Source organism: Arachis ipaensis, chromosome B5, assembly GCF_059453495.1.
Source record: "Arachis ipaensis isolate K30076 ecotype BB chromosome B5, ASM5945349v1, whole genome shotgun sequence".
NCBI classification, from domain to species: domain Eukaryota; kingdom Viridiplantae; phylum Streptophyta; class Magnoliopsida; order Fabales; family Fabaceae; genus Arachis; species Arachis ipaensis.
This window is the reverse complement of record NC_142440.1, coordinates 153883868-153895904: the sequence shown is the minus strand read 5'-3', so window position 1 is coordinate 153895904 and position 12037 is coordinate 153883868. Positions and strand designations below refer to the sequence as shown.

Here is a 12037-nt window from a genome sequence, read left to right as displayed (position 1 = left end):
CACAAACTCTGAACCTTACACTCAACACAGATCGGTCTCAATCATTTGATTCTTTTTTCTGTTTTGCAATTTTCACATCAAACTCACACTACAAGGCCAACTGGGTTTTAGCTTTTTCTTTGCCATATTAGCAAATTAAAGTTAAAATTAAAAAGAAAATAAAACAAAAAAGAAGAACAAAGCTACTATATTGAGTTTTACAGAAAGAAAAAAAAGAAGGTTCCATTTTTCTAATCAAACTTTATTTCTGCTAATTAAAAACACTCGCTCGTTAATTAGATTTTCCTCTTTGGGAATGGGAATTAATCTCCCTCCCTTTTTCCTCTTCTAAGTTCTAACTACTGCAACGTTTTTCACACTCTCACTCCCACTCTCGAGAAGAACCTTCTTTATGGTTACTTTTTTTTTTTTTCTTTTTAATGTCCATTAAATTCAGAATGCGATTCTGAGAATTCAAAAAAAAAAAAACTGCAGAAAATGCGAAGCTAGAGTTGAAGCTGAAGCGGATTTTCGAAAAATTAGGGTTTTAGGGGGTGCATTGTGCTTTTTCACTTTTTTGTTTTGGGGGAATGATAGCTCATGGCATTTGCGAATGCTTCAGCGATCGCTCCTTCATCTCTGCGTTACTTTGCTCGCGTTGGTTCCTTTGATTTGAAGGTTCCATTTTCGGGTATTCATGGCGATGTGGGTTCCGGGTTTTGTGGTTCTTCATTCTGCGTTGGGTTACACGCGGGGAAGAGTGATGTTGTGCTCGAAAGGAGAAGATTGAAGCCCGTTGATACCCGCATTATTGAAAATGCTCAGTTGAAATCAACTGTTGAAATCCCTGTTTCTTGCTACCAGGTAACGGAAGCTACCTTTTTTAGTCCTTTTTTATCCTATTGTATCTGTATATGTTACTTTCATTGAGGAATTGGGAAGGAAGGACAATGAATTATGGGCAATCAAATCCCGGATGTTGAAGAAAAATAATGGGAAATTTAGCTCAATTGTGTTTGAAGTCATGGAAGAAGAGAGCACTTGATTGTTGACTTATTGGTGGTTTATAAACTTTTCTACTGAAATAATATGGTTAATTTATTCAAAGAAAAAGTATGTCACAATGTCAGAGTTGTACTGCTGAATAAAGGGAGTAGAAGGAATCTTCATCTTCTTATCTTGTTTTGGTTGCTTAATATTCCATCTTTTTCCTATTATACTGTAATGTTCGACTTGGATGCTGGATAGTGCTTATTTACAATTAATATTTATGTTTTTTGTGCTGTTCATACCATTTTGCAGCTCATTGGTGTTCCTGATCGAGCTGAGAAAGATGAAATCGTTAAAGCAGTTATGGGTTTGAAAAATGCAGAAATTGAAGAGGGTTATTCCTTGGATGTTGTTGCGTCTCGCCTGGTATAGAAATGATCATCAATTGGTGGTATCTGAATTGAGTTTCTCTTATTTCTCTGATCTGAAGTTGGTTTACAGGATCTGCTGATGGATGTCAGGGATAAGCTTCTATTTGAGCCAGAATATGCTGGTGATCTGAAGGAAAAGATTCCCCCTAAATCCTCCCTTCGAATTCCTTGGTCTTGGTTGCCTGCTGCCCTGTGCCTACTTCATGAAGTGAGCTTGACATGCACTTAGTCATTTTGGATGTTTTTCTTTTGGTTTGTTTGCTTGGTTTCTCTAGCTTTTTTTGGGGATGAAATATTTATTGTCTCCTTTATATTTCTTCTAATTAGGTTGGAGAATCAAAGCTTGTATTAGAGATTGGACGGGCGAATCTTCAGCATCAAGATGCCAAACCTTACACAGATGATTTGCTTCTTTCTATGGCACTAGCTGAGGTATGAAATGTGGACCCAGACATCAAGATATTACTTTCTCAATTTGTAGCAATCTTGTTATGTACCCATTCCTTATCATAGGTGTTTTCTTTAAGTGTGCAATTGCAAAGGCTGGCTTTGAGAAGAACAAAGTTTCTCAAGGTTTTGAAGCTCTTGCTCGCGCCCAGTGTCTTCTAAGGAGTAAACCATCTCTTGCAAAAATGACTCTGCTATCCCAAGTAAGAAACATTTTTAAAGGGTATAATTTCACTTAAGATCTCTGTGTTATTAGCTGGTTTTCTGTATATAACATATTAACATATACCAAACAAACTCGATATTGGACTATATAAATCTCATACAGTCTTTCAACAGAAGAAAAAAGATAATTAATGTCCACCAATGTAAAATGCTATACTCTTCATTGTTGTTTCCACAACTGTGGCATATTAAGTGAGTTCTTGGAATAATTCAGTATCTTATTTAGTGAAAATATTATTGTGCACGTCAACAAAATCAATTGCTATTGCGACCATTTATTCAGGAAGCTTCACTAATATGTACTTTAGGCAAGCTTCATGAATATCTTACTATGTGTTGTCAATAACTATAGTATTTTTACATATTAATATCTTTAGAGTACTTATTTAATTTTGCAACCATATCACTCTTGGAAGTCTCCATTATGTGTTCATGACATTCTTAATTGTTCACATCTTTCCTTTTTCATACTTGTTTTTTGCTGGAGAAGTAGTAGTTCCTGCATTCATGTTTGAAAACATTTAATTTTGAGACATCAACCTCCTTCCTCTTTGTATTATCACATTTCATATCTCAAGATTAGGAATGAAACACACCCTGAGGATGCTTTTGATGATTTCTAGATTGAAGAATCTCTAGAAGAGCTTGCACCTGCTTGCACCTTAGAACTTCTGAGCATGCCTAATTCTGTTGAGAATTTTGATCGAAGGCGAGGTGCTATTGCGGCTTTGCGTGAATTGCTCAGACAGGGTCTTGATGTTGAAGCTTCATGCCAAGTGCAAGACTGGCCTTCATTTCTAAGCCAAGCATTCAATAGTTTGCTGGCTGGTGAGATAGTTGATCTTCTACCTTGGGATAACTTAGCAGTGATGCGAAAGAATAAGAAGACAATTGAATCACAAAATCAAAGGGTAGTAATTGATTCAAACTGTTTATATAGAGTATTTATTGCTCATTTGGCACTTGGATTTTCAAGCAAGCAAAAAGAGTTGGTAATACTCTTCTCTGAAGCTTAATTATTATAGGGATATTTGAATTCTTCTCTTATAGTCCATATTTCATAGTGCTATCTAACATTGGCTTTGTAAGTTTCATGCTAATATCAATTGTTTATATTAATATATGTAGATTAACAAAGCAAAAAACATATGTGAATGTTTAATAGCTTCTGAGGGCATTGATCTGAAGTTTGAGGAAGCTTTTTGCTTATTCCTTCTTGGCCAGGTATTTTCTTTCATTTCATGTTAACTCTATTAATCATTTCGGCCTTCCAGAAGCATTTAAAAATTATGTTGCAGTTTTAATTTGTATCCTCCCTTTACATTCCCCCTGGACTTCTTCATCATAATTCATCAACTTCTTTTGGCCTTAAATTCTAGGGTACAGAGGCTGATGCAGTTGAAAAGCTTAAGCAGCTTGAGCTGAACTCAAATCCAAAACATAAATCGGTCTTGGGAAAGGCAATAATGGATGCTTCTGTTGAAAACCCATCATTGGTATTTCTCTTATTCATGCAGCTTCTTATTTTGGTTGCCACTCTGATCATGTATTTTTTTAATTTTATGCGGCTTTTTTGGTATTATGTAGCATTCGAAGTTGGTGATAGTTTTAAACTTTTAGCGACACCACCTCATCTTCCAGCAGCCCCATTGTAGTGTTAGTCTGTTAGATGACCTTAACAATAGACCTGGGCTCCTCCTGTCCAGTGTGTGCTATTATCTATCAGATGGGTTTCCAAAGTAGTGTATTTTGGATTACTTAATGCTTTTAATGTCTAGCCTAAAATATAATGCATATTTTACTGCCATACTTTTCCAATAATTTATGTAGAGTTTTCTTTCATTGAAAATTGGATTTTTATAGTCGGGAAAAAAATTAACAAACTTCTGTTCTGATTGAGCTTCATTATGTATTATATTTTTTCCACAAGATAACAGCTGTAATGCTTCAAGAACAATGTTTTGTCCTTCATCTTAGTGTTTTGTCATAAAATTTAGAGTTTCTGTTTTCTTATCGAAGACCACTTGCTGAAATTAACCAGGAAAAATGGCTGAAGGATTCTGCACTTGCTTTGTTTCCAGATACTAAAGATTGTTCTCCTGCTCTGGTGAGATCCATTGTAGTAGTAGTAGGCAACAACTCATCTGCTGCCTCCTTAATTTTAACAAAACGTCGTATTTCGATCTACATCTTTGCAGGTCAATTTCTTTAATGCTCAAAAGAAGTTTCCAGGAAGCAAGAAAGGTACTGGAGCTCCACAATTGGTGCCTACTATATGTCATAGACCTCTGTCCTCATCTGGTTCGTTAGAACGAAGAGATCTTGAGGAACCTCGCTCCTATACAAGCTCTTCTCCAAATATAGGGTACGCAGTCAAACAGCTGACTCCTACTGATTTGCAGAATTCATTGCTATCTGGCAAAGATGAAAATGGAAGCAGTCTTCACGAATCACCTGTTCAAGTGAACAGAAGTCTAGGCACTCATCGCAATGGAATTTGGGATGGTCCCTACACTCATCCACACATATTTGGAAGAGTAACATACATTACTGTACTTGGTTGTATTGCTTTTGCTACTGTCAAGTTGTTTGGAATGAACTTAAGCAAGAGCAGCTCTCATTGGACTTCAACTAGAGCCAATAATAACAGTGCTTGGACAACAGATTCTTCTGCTGACTGCACTATGGGCCCTGCTTACATCAGGGGTAGTAACATTGCTGGCAGAATGAAGAAAATCTTTGCAATAGTTAAGCAACCATTTTTGCACCAGTCCGATGCTGGAAATCAAAGTGATTTGCGCGCCTCTCTTAGCAAATCATCATCCCATGTTAATGTGTACAGGAGGCTGATGATGCCTTTGGAAGAGGCTGAAAAGCTTGTTAAACAATGGCAAACAATCAAAGCTGAAGCTTTGGGACCTAGCCATGTAGTTACTTCCCTAGCTCAAGTCCTTGATGAGTCCATGCTTGCTCAGGTAGCCTATGCTATGACTATTATTTAATCTCCTCTCATTCAAATTCTTGTTTGCTTGTAATGGGTGATTTCTGGCATTTGAAGTCAAGATACTCATAATTTGTTGGTTTATGAAAGTTAGAATTGAATGAAATTAAGTAAAATTATCACATAATACAAATTCATTCATCACAACAAAGAGGGGGGAAAAACTAATTGGTGCTATCTTTGGCAGTGGCAAGCTTTGGCTGATGCAGCGAATGAAAGATCTTGTTACTGGAGGTTTGTTTTGCTAAAATTGTCTGTCCTACGAGCGGACATTCTATCAGATGGGAGTGGAGTAGACATGGCAGAAATAGAGGCTCTCCTAGAGGAAGCAGCGGAACTAGTTGATGATTCTCAGCAAAAGAACCCAAATTACTATAGGTATATAGTTTACTTGCATAACCTTGTATTTTTCTGTGATCTATTGGCTAGACAGACCTATCATTTTTGCTATCCTTCATTATTTTCTCCATTCATTTTTCCCCCCTTTTCCTGTAACATGTTGCACTACTTCCTGGCTTCTGTCATTTTTTCATTAACTTCAATTTTTAATTAATTACAGCACTTATAAAGTTAAGTATATCCTCAAGAGGCAAGAAGATGGATCATGGAAGTTCTGTGAAGGTGATATACGAACACCATGATCTTTGGCTTACCACACCAGGAAATAACTTACATTGCTGCTAACTTTGGTTTATTTAGGCAGATGATTACATATATTTTTCAGTGTATACTGTATAAGGTAAGATAACTAGGTTTTCTCTTTTTACTTTATAAGGAAGATGAATAGGCTGTCCTCCAACCCCTCCCTTTTTCTTGTCGATTAAAGTGTAAAGAACCGATTGATTGACATATTCATTGTAGTGAGGAGAAAATTCTGATAAAATTTTTTTAACGAAGTAATGTGAAAATAAATTATTATGGAGTCCATAGTTAATCTTTTCTTCTATGTTAATGATATACTTATAGTGTTACCAGTGTTTTTCATGAGAAGGAAATATTCTCTTTAGTTAGGCCTTTTTCTTTTTATTATTTCTTCTGCAGAATTTTAAGGACAGCAAATACAACTAAAAACGTGAGATTTGAGTGTTGTATCTGCGCAACTGGTTAGGAACTTAGGATGGATATATTTTGTCCAAACGAATCCCCACTCTAAAATAATTCTAACTCTAGGTTCTTCTAAAAGTATGAAAACACTGATGCTATGCATCTTGAATAGATTGCTGAAAATGCGATTGCTACATGTTACAGAAATATGTGGTTGCAATCCGATTCAGAGCCATAAAAGTATATTCAAACAGTAAATTTCTGGCAACAATTCGGTCTATGTAACAATTTTTCCCGTGAAAAAATGAATTTGGATCTTCTAAGTTTTAAATTTTTACTTTAAAGAGTAAAGTATGATTTCTCACTCTTGAATGATTTTTCTTTTATATTTTCTCTTGATCCCACCTATAAAATAAATGATGAGAGATTGTACTTTACCCTTTAAAGTAAAATTTAAAATTTAGAGGATCCAAATTTTAAAAAAATTAGAGTGAATTTAGTACTTTGAGCACTTATACTTTAATTATATATTACCTAGATTATTTATTAAGAAAAGGACAATTTACTTGAATAAAATAAAGGAGAGAAACGACTGAAATGCAACAATTGCAATTTCCTTACTTGCGTGTCCTGATTCATTATTATGTAAACTGTGGTAGGTAACCACGGTTTACAATTTACACATAAACCATTGTAAGCTGGCATGGTTTCTGACTGAGTAACAATGACCATAAAACCCTCTAACCTGCCACGGTTTATGAAGGGATATTTAAATGCAGAAAACCCTATTAGCAGCCACGGTTTATGAGAAGAAGAATTCTATATATATGAGTGAGCTCTGTTGAAGAGGAGCATTATCACAATGGCAGGAAGAGAGTTTTCTTGTCTTAGTGCATTGCTCTAGAAAAATTCAAATAAGCAAAAAATATGGTGTGAAGTTTACTGACAGAGAACCGTTGAGTGTATTTATCATTTCATCAAGCACTTTGTCAGATGTAAAGAACAGCATCTTGCAAAAGCTTAGGGTATTTGGGAGCAAGTGGGTGAAGAAGCTATTCTACAAAATTTTCATCGTAATGGTGTCGACCGGTGTTAAGTATGATACGTTTGTGATAGCTGCTGATGAAGGTATTCGGGTTCTGTTTCATTGTGTTAGGAGTTTTCCAGAGGTTAGAATACACGAGCTATATGCGAAGTTGGAGGTTGGTGTCGATAGTTCTGGGGCATCAGCTCCAGTTCATAGTTCCACTGCCGTCAGCGGTGCGTCTAGTTCGATGCATGTGGCCGGACCAACTGTTCCTCAGGTTGCATCCCCTTCCTTTGCGGCTGATTTAGATCGAACAGAGGCAGTTGTTTCTGTACCGTTCGAGAATCCTGGGGTCTGGCAGCAGGCATTTGAGGTGGATACCGGTGGTGGCATGATTCATTATGTTCAAGGATTCGGGAAACCTGATTGAGTAGAGAATGCAATGCGGGACGATGACTCTGACCAGGAGCCTGAAGATATCATTGAGGATAGCGATGATGACACAGGCGCCAATCCACATTCACAGCATGGCCCTTCAAGTTCTAGCGCACAGCAGTACCCTCCACACTTCTCCACTCTAAACTTGGAGGCTTTGGGTCAACAGGCAAACAGAGGTGCTATAATTGGGGGTTCTTTTACAGAATTTCAGATTGGGCAATCATTCAAGAATAAAGATGAAGCTGTTCTGAGTGTGAAGGACTATAGCATCCGCCGAGGTGTTGAGTACAGGGTCTTGGAATCGGATCATCTGAAGTATCATGGAAAATGCAAGGAATTCGGCAAGGGTTGTACTTGGTTGATTCGCATATCACTTCGTGCACGAAAGGGCACTTGGGAAGTTAGGAGGTACAACGGTCCGCATACTTTCTTGGCCACCTCTATTTCCAGTGATTACCGGCAGCTTGATTACCACGTTATCTGTGCTAGGATTTATCCGTTGGTTAGGGCAGATGTTGCGGTTACGGTAAAGGTCTTGCAACAAGCAATAGAAGCCAATTACGGGTTCAGGCCTAGTTACAGGAAGGTTTGGATGGCAAAACAGAAGGCAGTAGCACAAATATATGGAGATTGGGAAGAGTCGTATGCCGAGTTGCCACGTTGGATGCTAGGGGTACAGTCGACCATGGCCGGGGACAATTACTGTGTTAAAAACCTCTCCTGTTCGACTTGGGGATCAGGTCGATGAGTCTACGGTGTACTTTCATCGTCTTTTCTGGACATTTTCACCCTGCATCGAGGTCTTCCGGCATTGCAAGCCCCTAGTGAGTATTGATGGTACCCACTTGTATGGCAAGTATGGAGGCACATTACTGTTTGGCGATAGCGCATGATGGGAACTCGAACATCCTCCCGATAGCCTTCGCCCTTGTGGAGGGAGAAAATGCGGACTCATGGTCATTCTTCTTGTCCAACCTACGATCGCATGTGACGCCGCAGGAGGGTATTCTTGTTATCTCTGACAGGCATAATGGCATCAAGGCTGCCCTTGAGGCGCCCGAGAATGGTTGGCTGCCTCCACGTGCTTTTCGAGCGTTCTGTATTCGTCATGTGGCGGCAAATTTTAGCCTAAGCTTCAAAGGTAAAGATACAAGGAGGATACTGGTGAATGCTGCCTATGCAAAAACTGAAGCAGAGTTTTATTATTGGTTTGACATCATGCGGACTGAGAATCCGGCCATGTGTGATTGGGCCAATCGGATGGAGTATGACAAGTGGACCCAGCATCAGGATAGCGGGAGACGGTTTGGGCACATGACAACCAACATTAGTGAATGTGTGAATTCTGTGTTAAAGGGAACTCGCAACCTCACGTTCACTTCATTGGTTAAGTCAACTTACGGGAGGCTTGCTGAGCTATTCATGGTCCGCGGACAGACGGCGGAGGCACAGCTGGGAACTGGGCATGAATATTGTCAGGCGTTGGTGAAGGCAATTGATCGGAACATCAGAGACTCCAGGTGCTTCACCATCACATTATACGACAGGCGCCAATCGGAGTACACGGTGGCTGAGACGACACCGACTGGAAACTTCTCGCTAGGTAGCTATCGAGTTTCCTTTAAGGATCAGACATGCGACTGTGACCACTTTCAGGCACTGCATTATCCATGTAGTCACGCCATTGCATGTTGCGCTCACTCGCACCTGAATTGGGCGTCATATGTTCATGAGGTGTATCGTATCAGTGAGGTGTTCAACGTGTACAAGCAAGGGTTTGTTCCGCCTATCCCAGAAGGCCTATGGCCCCCATATGCTGGACCAACAGTTATTCCCGATCCTAACATGAGGCGTGCAAGGGAAGAATGTCCGAAGGCAACCAGGTTCCGCGGTAGCATGGATCAGTCTGTTGAGAACCACCCCAAGCGCTGTGGGCTCTGCCATTAGCCTAGTCATACGCGGAAGAACTGTGACCAGCGAAGACATACCGCTGCCGGGGATGGTTAGATGTTATGACGTTTATGATCTTGTTGATGTTGTCTATGTTGTATTAGGAATGCTTAATTTGAGTAATGTTAGGTGTTGAGTCAATCAACATCGGGTGCAGAATAAGGCTCCCACAGAAACTGTATCGGAGAAGGTAATCTTAGGTAAGACCATCAGAGTAAACATGAACAACTACTTGTAAGAGCAATAAGTAAACGACTCACATCGCGAACACGCAATCTATCCAAACAAAGGCGTGAAGACACCACTCTTTGATCCCCTGCATCGTTTGTCGGCAGATATATTACCCACCTACAAGTTTCATTGTGAGCATTTCATTAGGAACGACAACACATGAAATTGAACAGGTTATCGACCGAAAACAATAAACCATACCTGGATGCCAGCGGAAATCTGAACACATCAAAACCACTGGGTCTGAGATTGGAAAACCTCTAGAAAATTCAAGACTGTAGAAGCTGTAGTGGCCCGGCCAAGTTAACAACATTTCTGTTTGTCTCACGACGAAGACATCTATATCTCCCCAAGTCGTCCATCGATGCCAAATAAGGCAACCAGCGAAGGTGAACCCGGTTTGCGTTCTTGTCCGCAAACAGTTGAGAGGACAACAACATCAGAATATAAGCACGCGCGTATATACGCACGGTCTCTTCACTCGCATCTGCTGGGAGAACCCGAAACCTCTCATGGAACCATGTGTAGCACACCGTCATCTGCTTGACTTTATTCTGCGGCGGTAACTCGCCAAACAACTCCCGAAACCACGTCTATGCGGGTCTTCCGTTCTCCATCAGATTCTCAAAGTCAGTCAGGCACCCACTAACGGCCTCTCCATCGATGGGCAAACCCAGCTGATATGCCACATCTTGCAAAGTGATAGTGCACTTCCCAAACGGCATGTGAAAGGTGTGGGTCTCAGGACGCCACCTCTCAACGAATGCGCTAAATAGAGGCTCATCAACCCAGAACCACTGACTGTTTAGCCTAACCAAGTGATACAAGCTCGCGGTCTCCAGATACGGTATAATCCGATCGTGTAAAGGCATATTCTGTTGTCTCCTGACACCACTAATAACCCTAGTAAGCTGCAACATGAAGATAAGGAAATCCTCAGCATACGAGCAATATTAATAACAGTAAATATAATTTTAAAATATTACTATACACCCACATTGGTTTTCTATTTTCTCTAAAAATAGTAATAACAATAATGAAACAATAACAATAATACTAATAATAACAACAATAACAATACCAATATAATAATAACAATAACAATAACAATAATAATAATACTAACAACTCCCAATAATAATAATAATAACATTAATAATATATAATAATAACAATAATCATAATAGTAATAATAATACTAAACAACTCACATTAATAATAATAATAATAATAATAATAATAATAATAATAATAATAATAATAATAATAATAATAATAATAATAAGAAGGTAATACAACTAGCCTCTTGGTCGATGTTTTCAGCCACGTGTGCAACGCCATTTAATCGGTACATGCGAGCTTCGTCTTCCATGACTCCACCACCCAAATAGTTCAAAACCTCACAGCCTTTTCCAGATTCTCTCTCAACCTCCCAGATTCAAAAATTTTGGTTTACAACATATGAGATCCGTGATGACTTACAGCAGATTATGTATTTATATTACTCCAAGCATAAATCGTAGTAGCCAACAGAGTTTTATGGTCACAAAGTTTCTTCATAAACCGTGATTACCAAGCACAGTTTCAACCCACCATTTTCATGCATAATCCGTGGTAATCAACCGCGGTTTATGCTCATTGATTCCTACCTGTAAACTGTGCTAGCCTCTCACGGTTTATGTATAAATTGAAAAATGTGGTTACCTACCATATTTTACATAATAGTGAATCAGGACACTCATGTAAACAAATGACAAATGTTGCATTTGAGTAAAGAATCCTTTCAATCATTTTAATTAAGTAAAATGCCCTTAAGAAAATTTATGAATTAACCAAGTTTCATTTTGCTACTATAGCAACGTATAGTCTATAGAGTATTTTTTATTTTTTAGTATTATTTTCTAGTTGACCAAATCAAAGATTAATCTATAAGGTAGCATTTGTTTTGAGGTACTGAGACAGAAACTGGGAGACTGAGACACAGTATCATATTTGTTGGTTCAGAGACTGGTATTAAATTTTCTGTCTCTATCCCTAAAATTTCAGTATTTCAGTACTTTCAAAAAGTAGGGACACATGGACTGAAATTTTTAGAGACAGAGACTGAAATTTTAATAATATTTTATACCTAAAATATCCTCATTTCAATTAATTAATTCCAATTTTATCCTTTGTGCAAATTAAATTAGAGTTTTATTCTTGTTTCAATTTCTGTCTCTTACTTTGCACCAAACAGAATACTGAAATTTATTTCGGTCTCTGTCTCTTAGTATT

At 38.5% G+C, this 12037-nt stretch overlaps 2 protein-coding genes across 2 annotated transcripts; both read left to right on the top strand.

Moving 5' to 3' along the window:
- Positions 1–12: 12 nt before the first annotated feature.
- Positions 13–5998, top strand: PARC6 (plastid division protein). The gene is made up of 12 exons (XM_016348487.3): positions 13–843; positions 1282–1395; positions 1471–1608; positions 1728–1832; positions 1928–2050; positions 2696–3064; positions 3201–3296; positions 3452–3568; positions 4114–4179; positions 4271–5047; positions 5261–5451; positions 5633–5998. Exons 1-12 carry the CDS (start codon positions 580–582, stop codon positions 5712–5714), a joined length of 2442 nt encoding a protein of 813 aa, XP_016203973.1. The 5' UTR covers positions 13–579; the 3' UTR covers positions 5715–5998.
- Positions 5999–8440: 2442 nt separating this feature from the next.
- Positions 8441–9529, top strand: LOC107641400 (uncharacterized). The gene has a single exon (XM_016344894.1). The coding sequence runs from the start codon at positions 8441–8443 to the stop codon at positions 9527–9529; it is 1089 nt and encodes a 362-aa protein (XP_016200380.1).
- Positions 9530–12037: the final 2508 nt, after the last annotated feature.

Coding starts and splice junctions, on each gene's coding strand:
- PARC6 (XM_016348487.3), top strand. CDS start 580: ATGGCATTTGCGAATGCTTCAGCGATCGCTCCTTCATCTCTGCGTTAC. Junction 3,065..3,200: donor CAAGCAAGCAAAAAGAGTTG/GTAATACTCTTC, acceptor TAATATATGTAG/ATTAACAAAGCAAAAAACAT. Junction 3,569..4,113: donor CTGTTGAAAACCCATCATTG/GTATTTCTCTTA, acceptor GAAATTAACCAG/GAAAAATGGCTGAAGGATTC.
- LOC107641400 (XM_016344894.1), top strand. CDS start 8,441: ATGGAGGCACATTACTGTTTGGCGATAGCGCATGATGGGAACTCGAAC.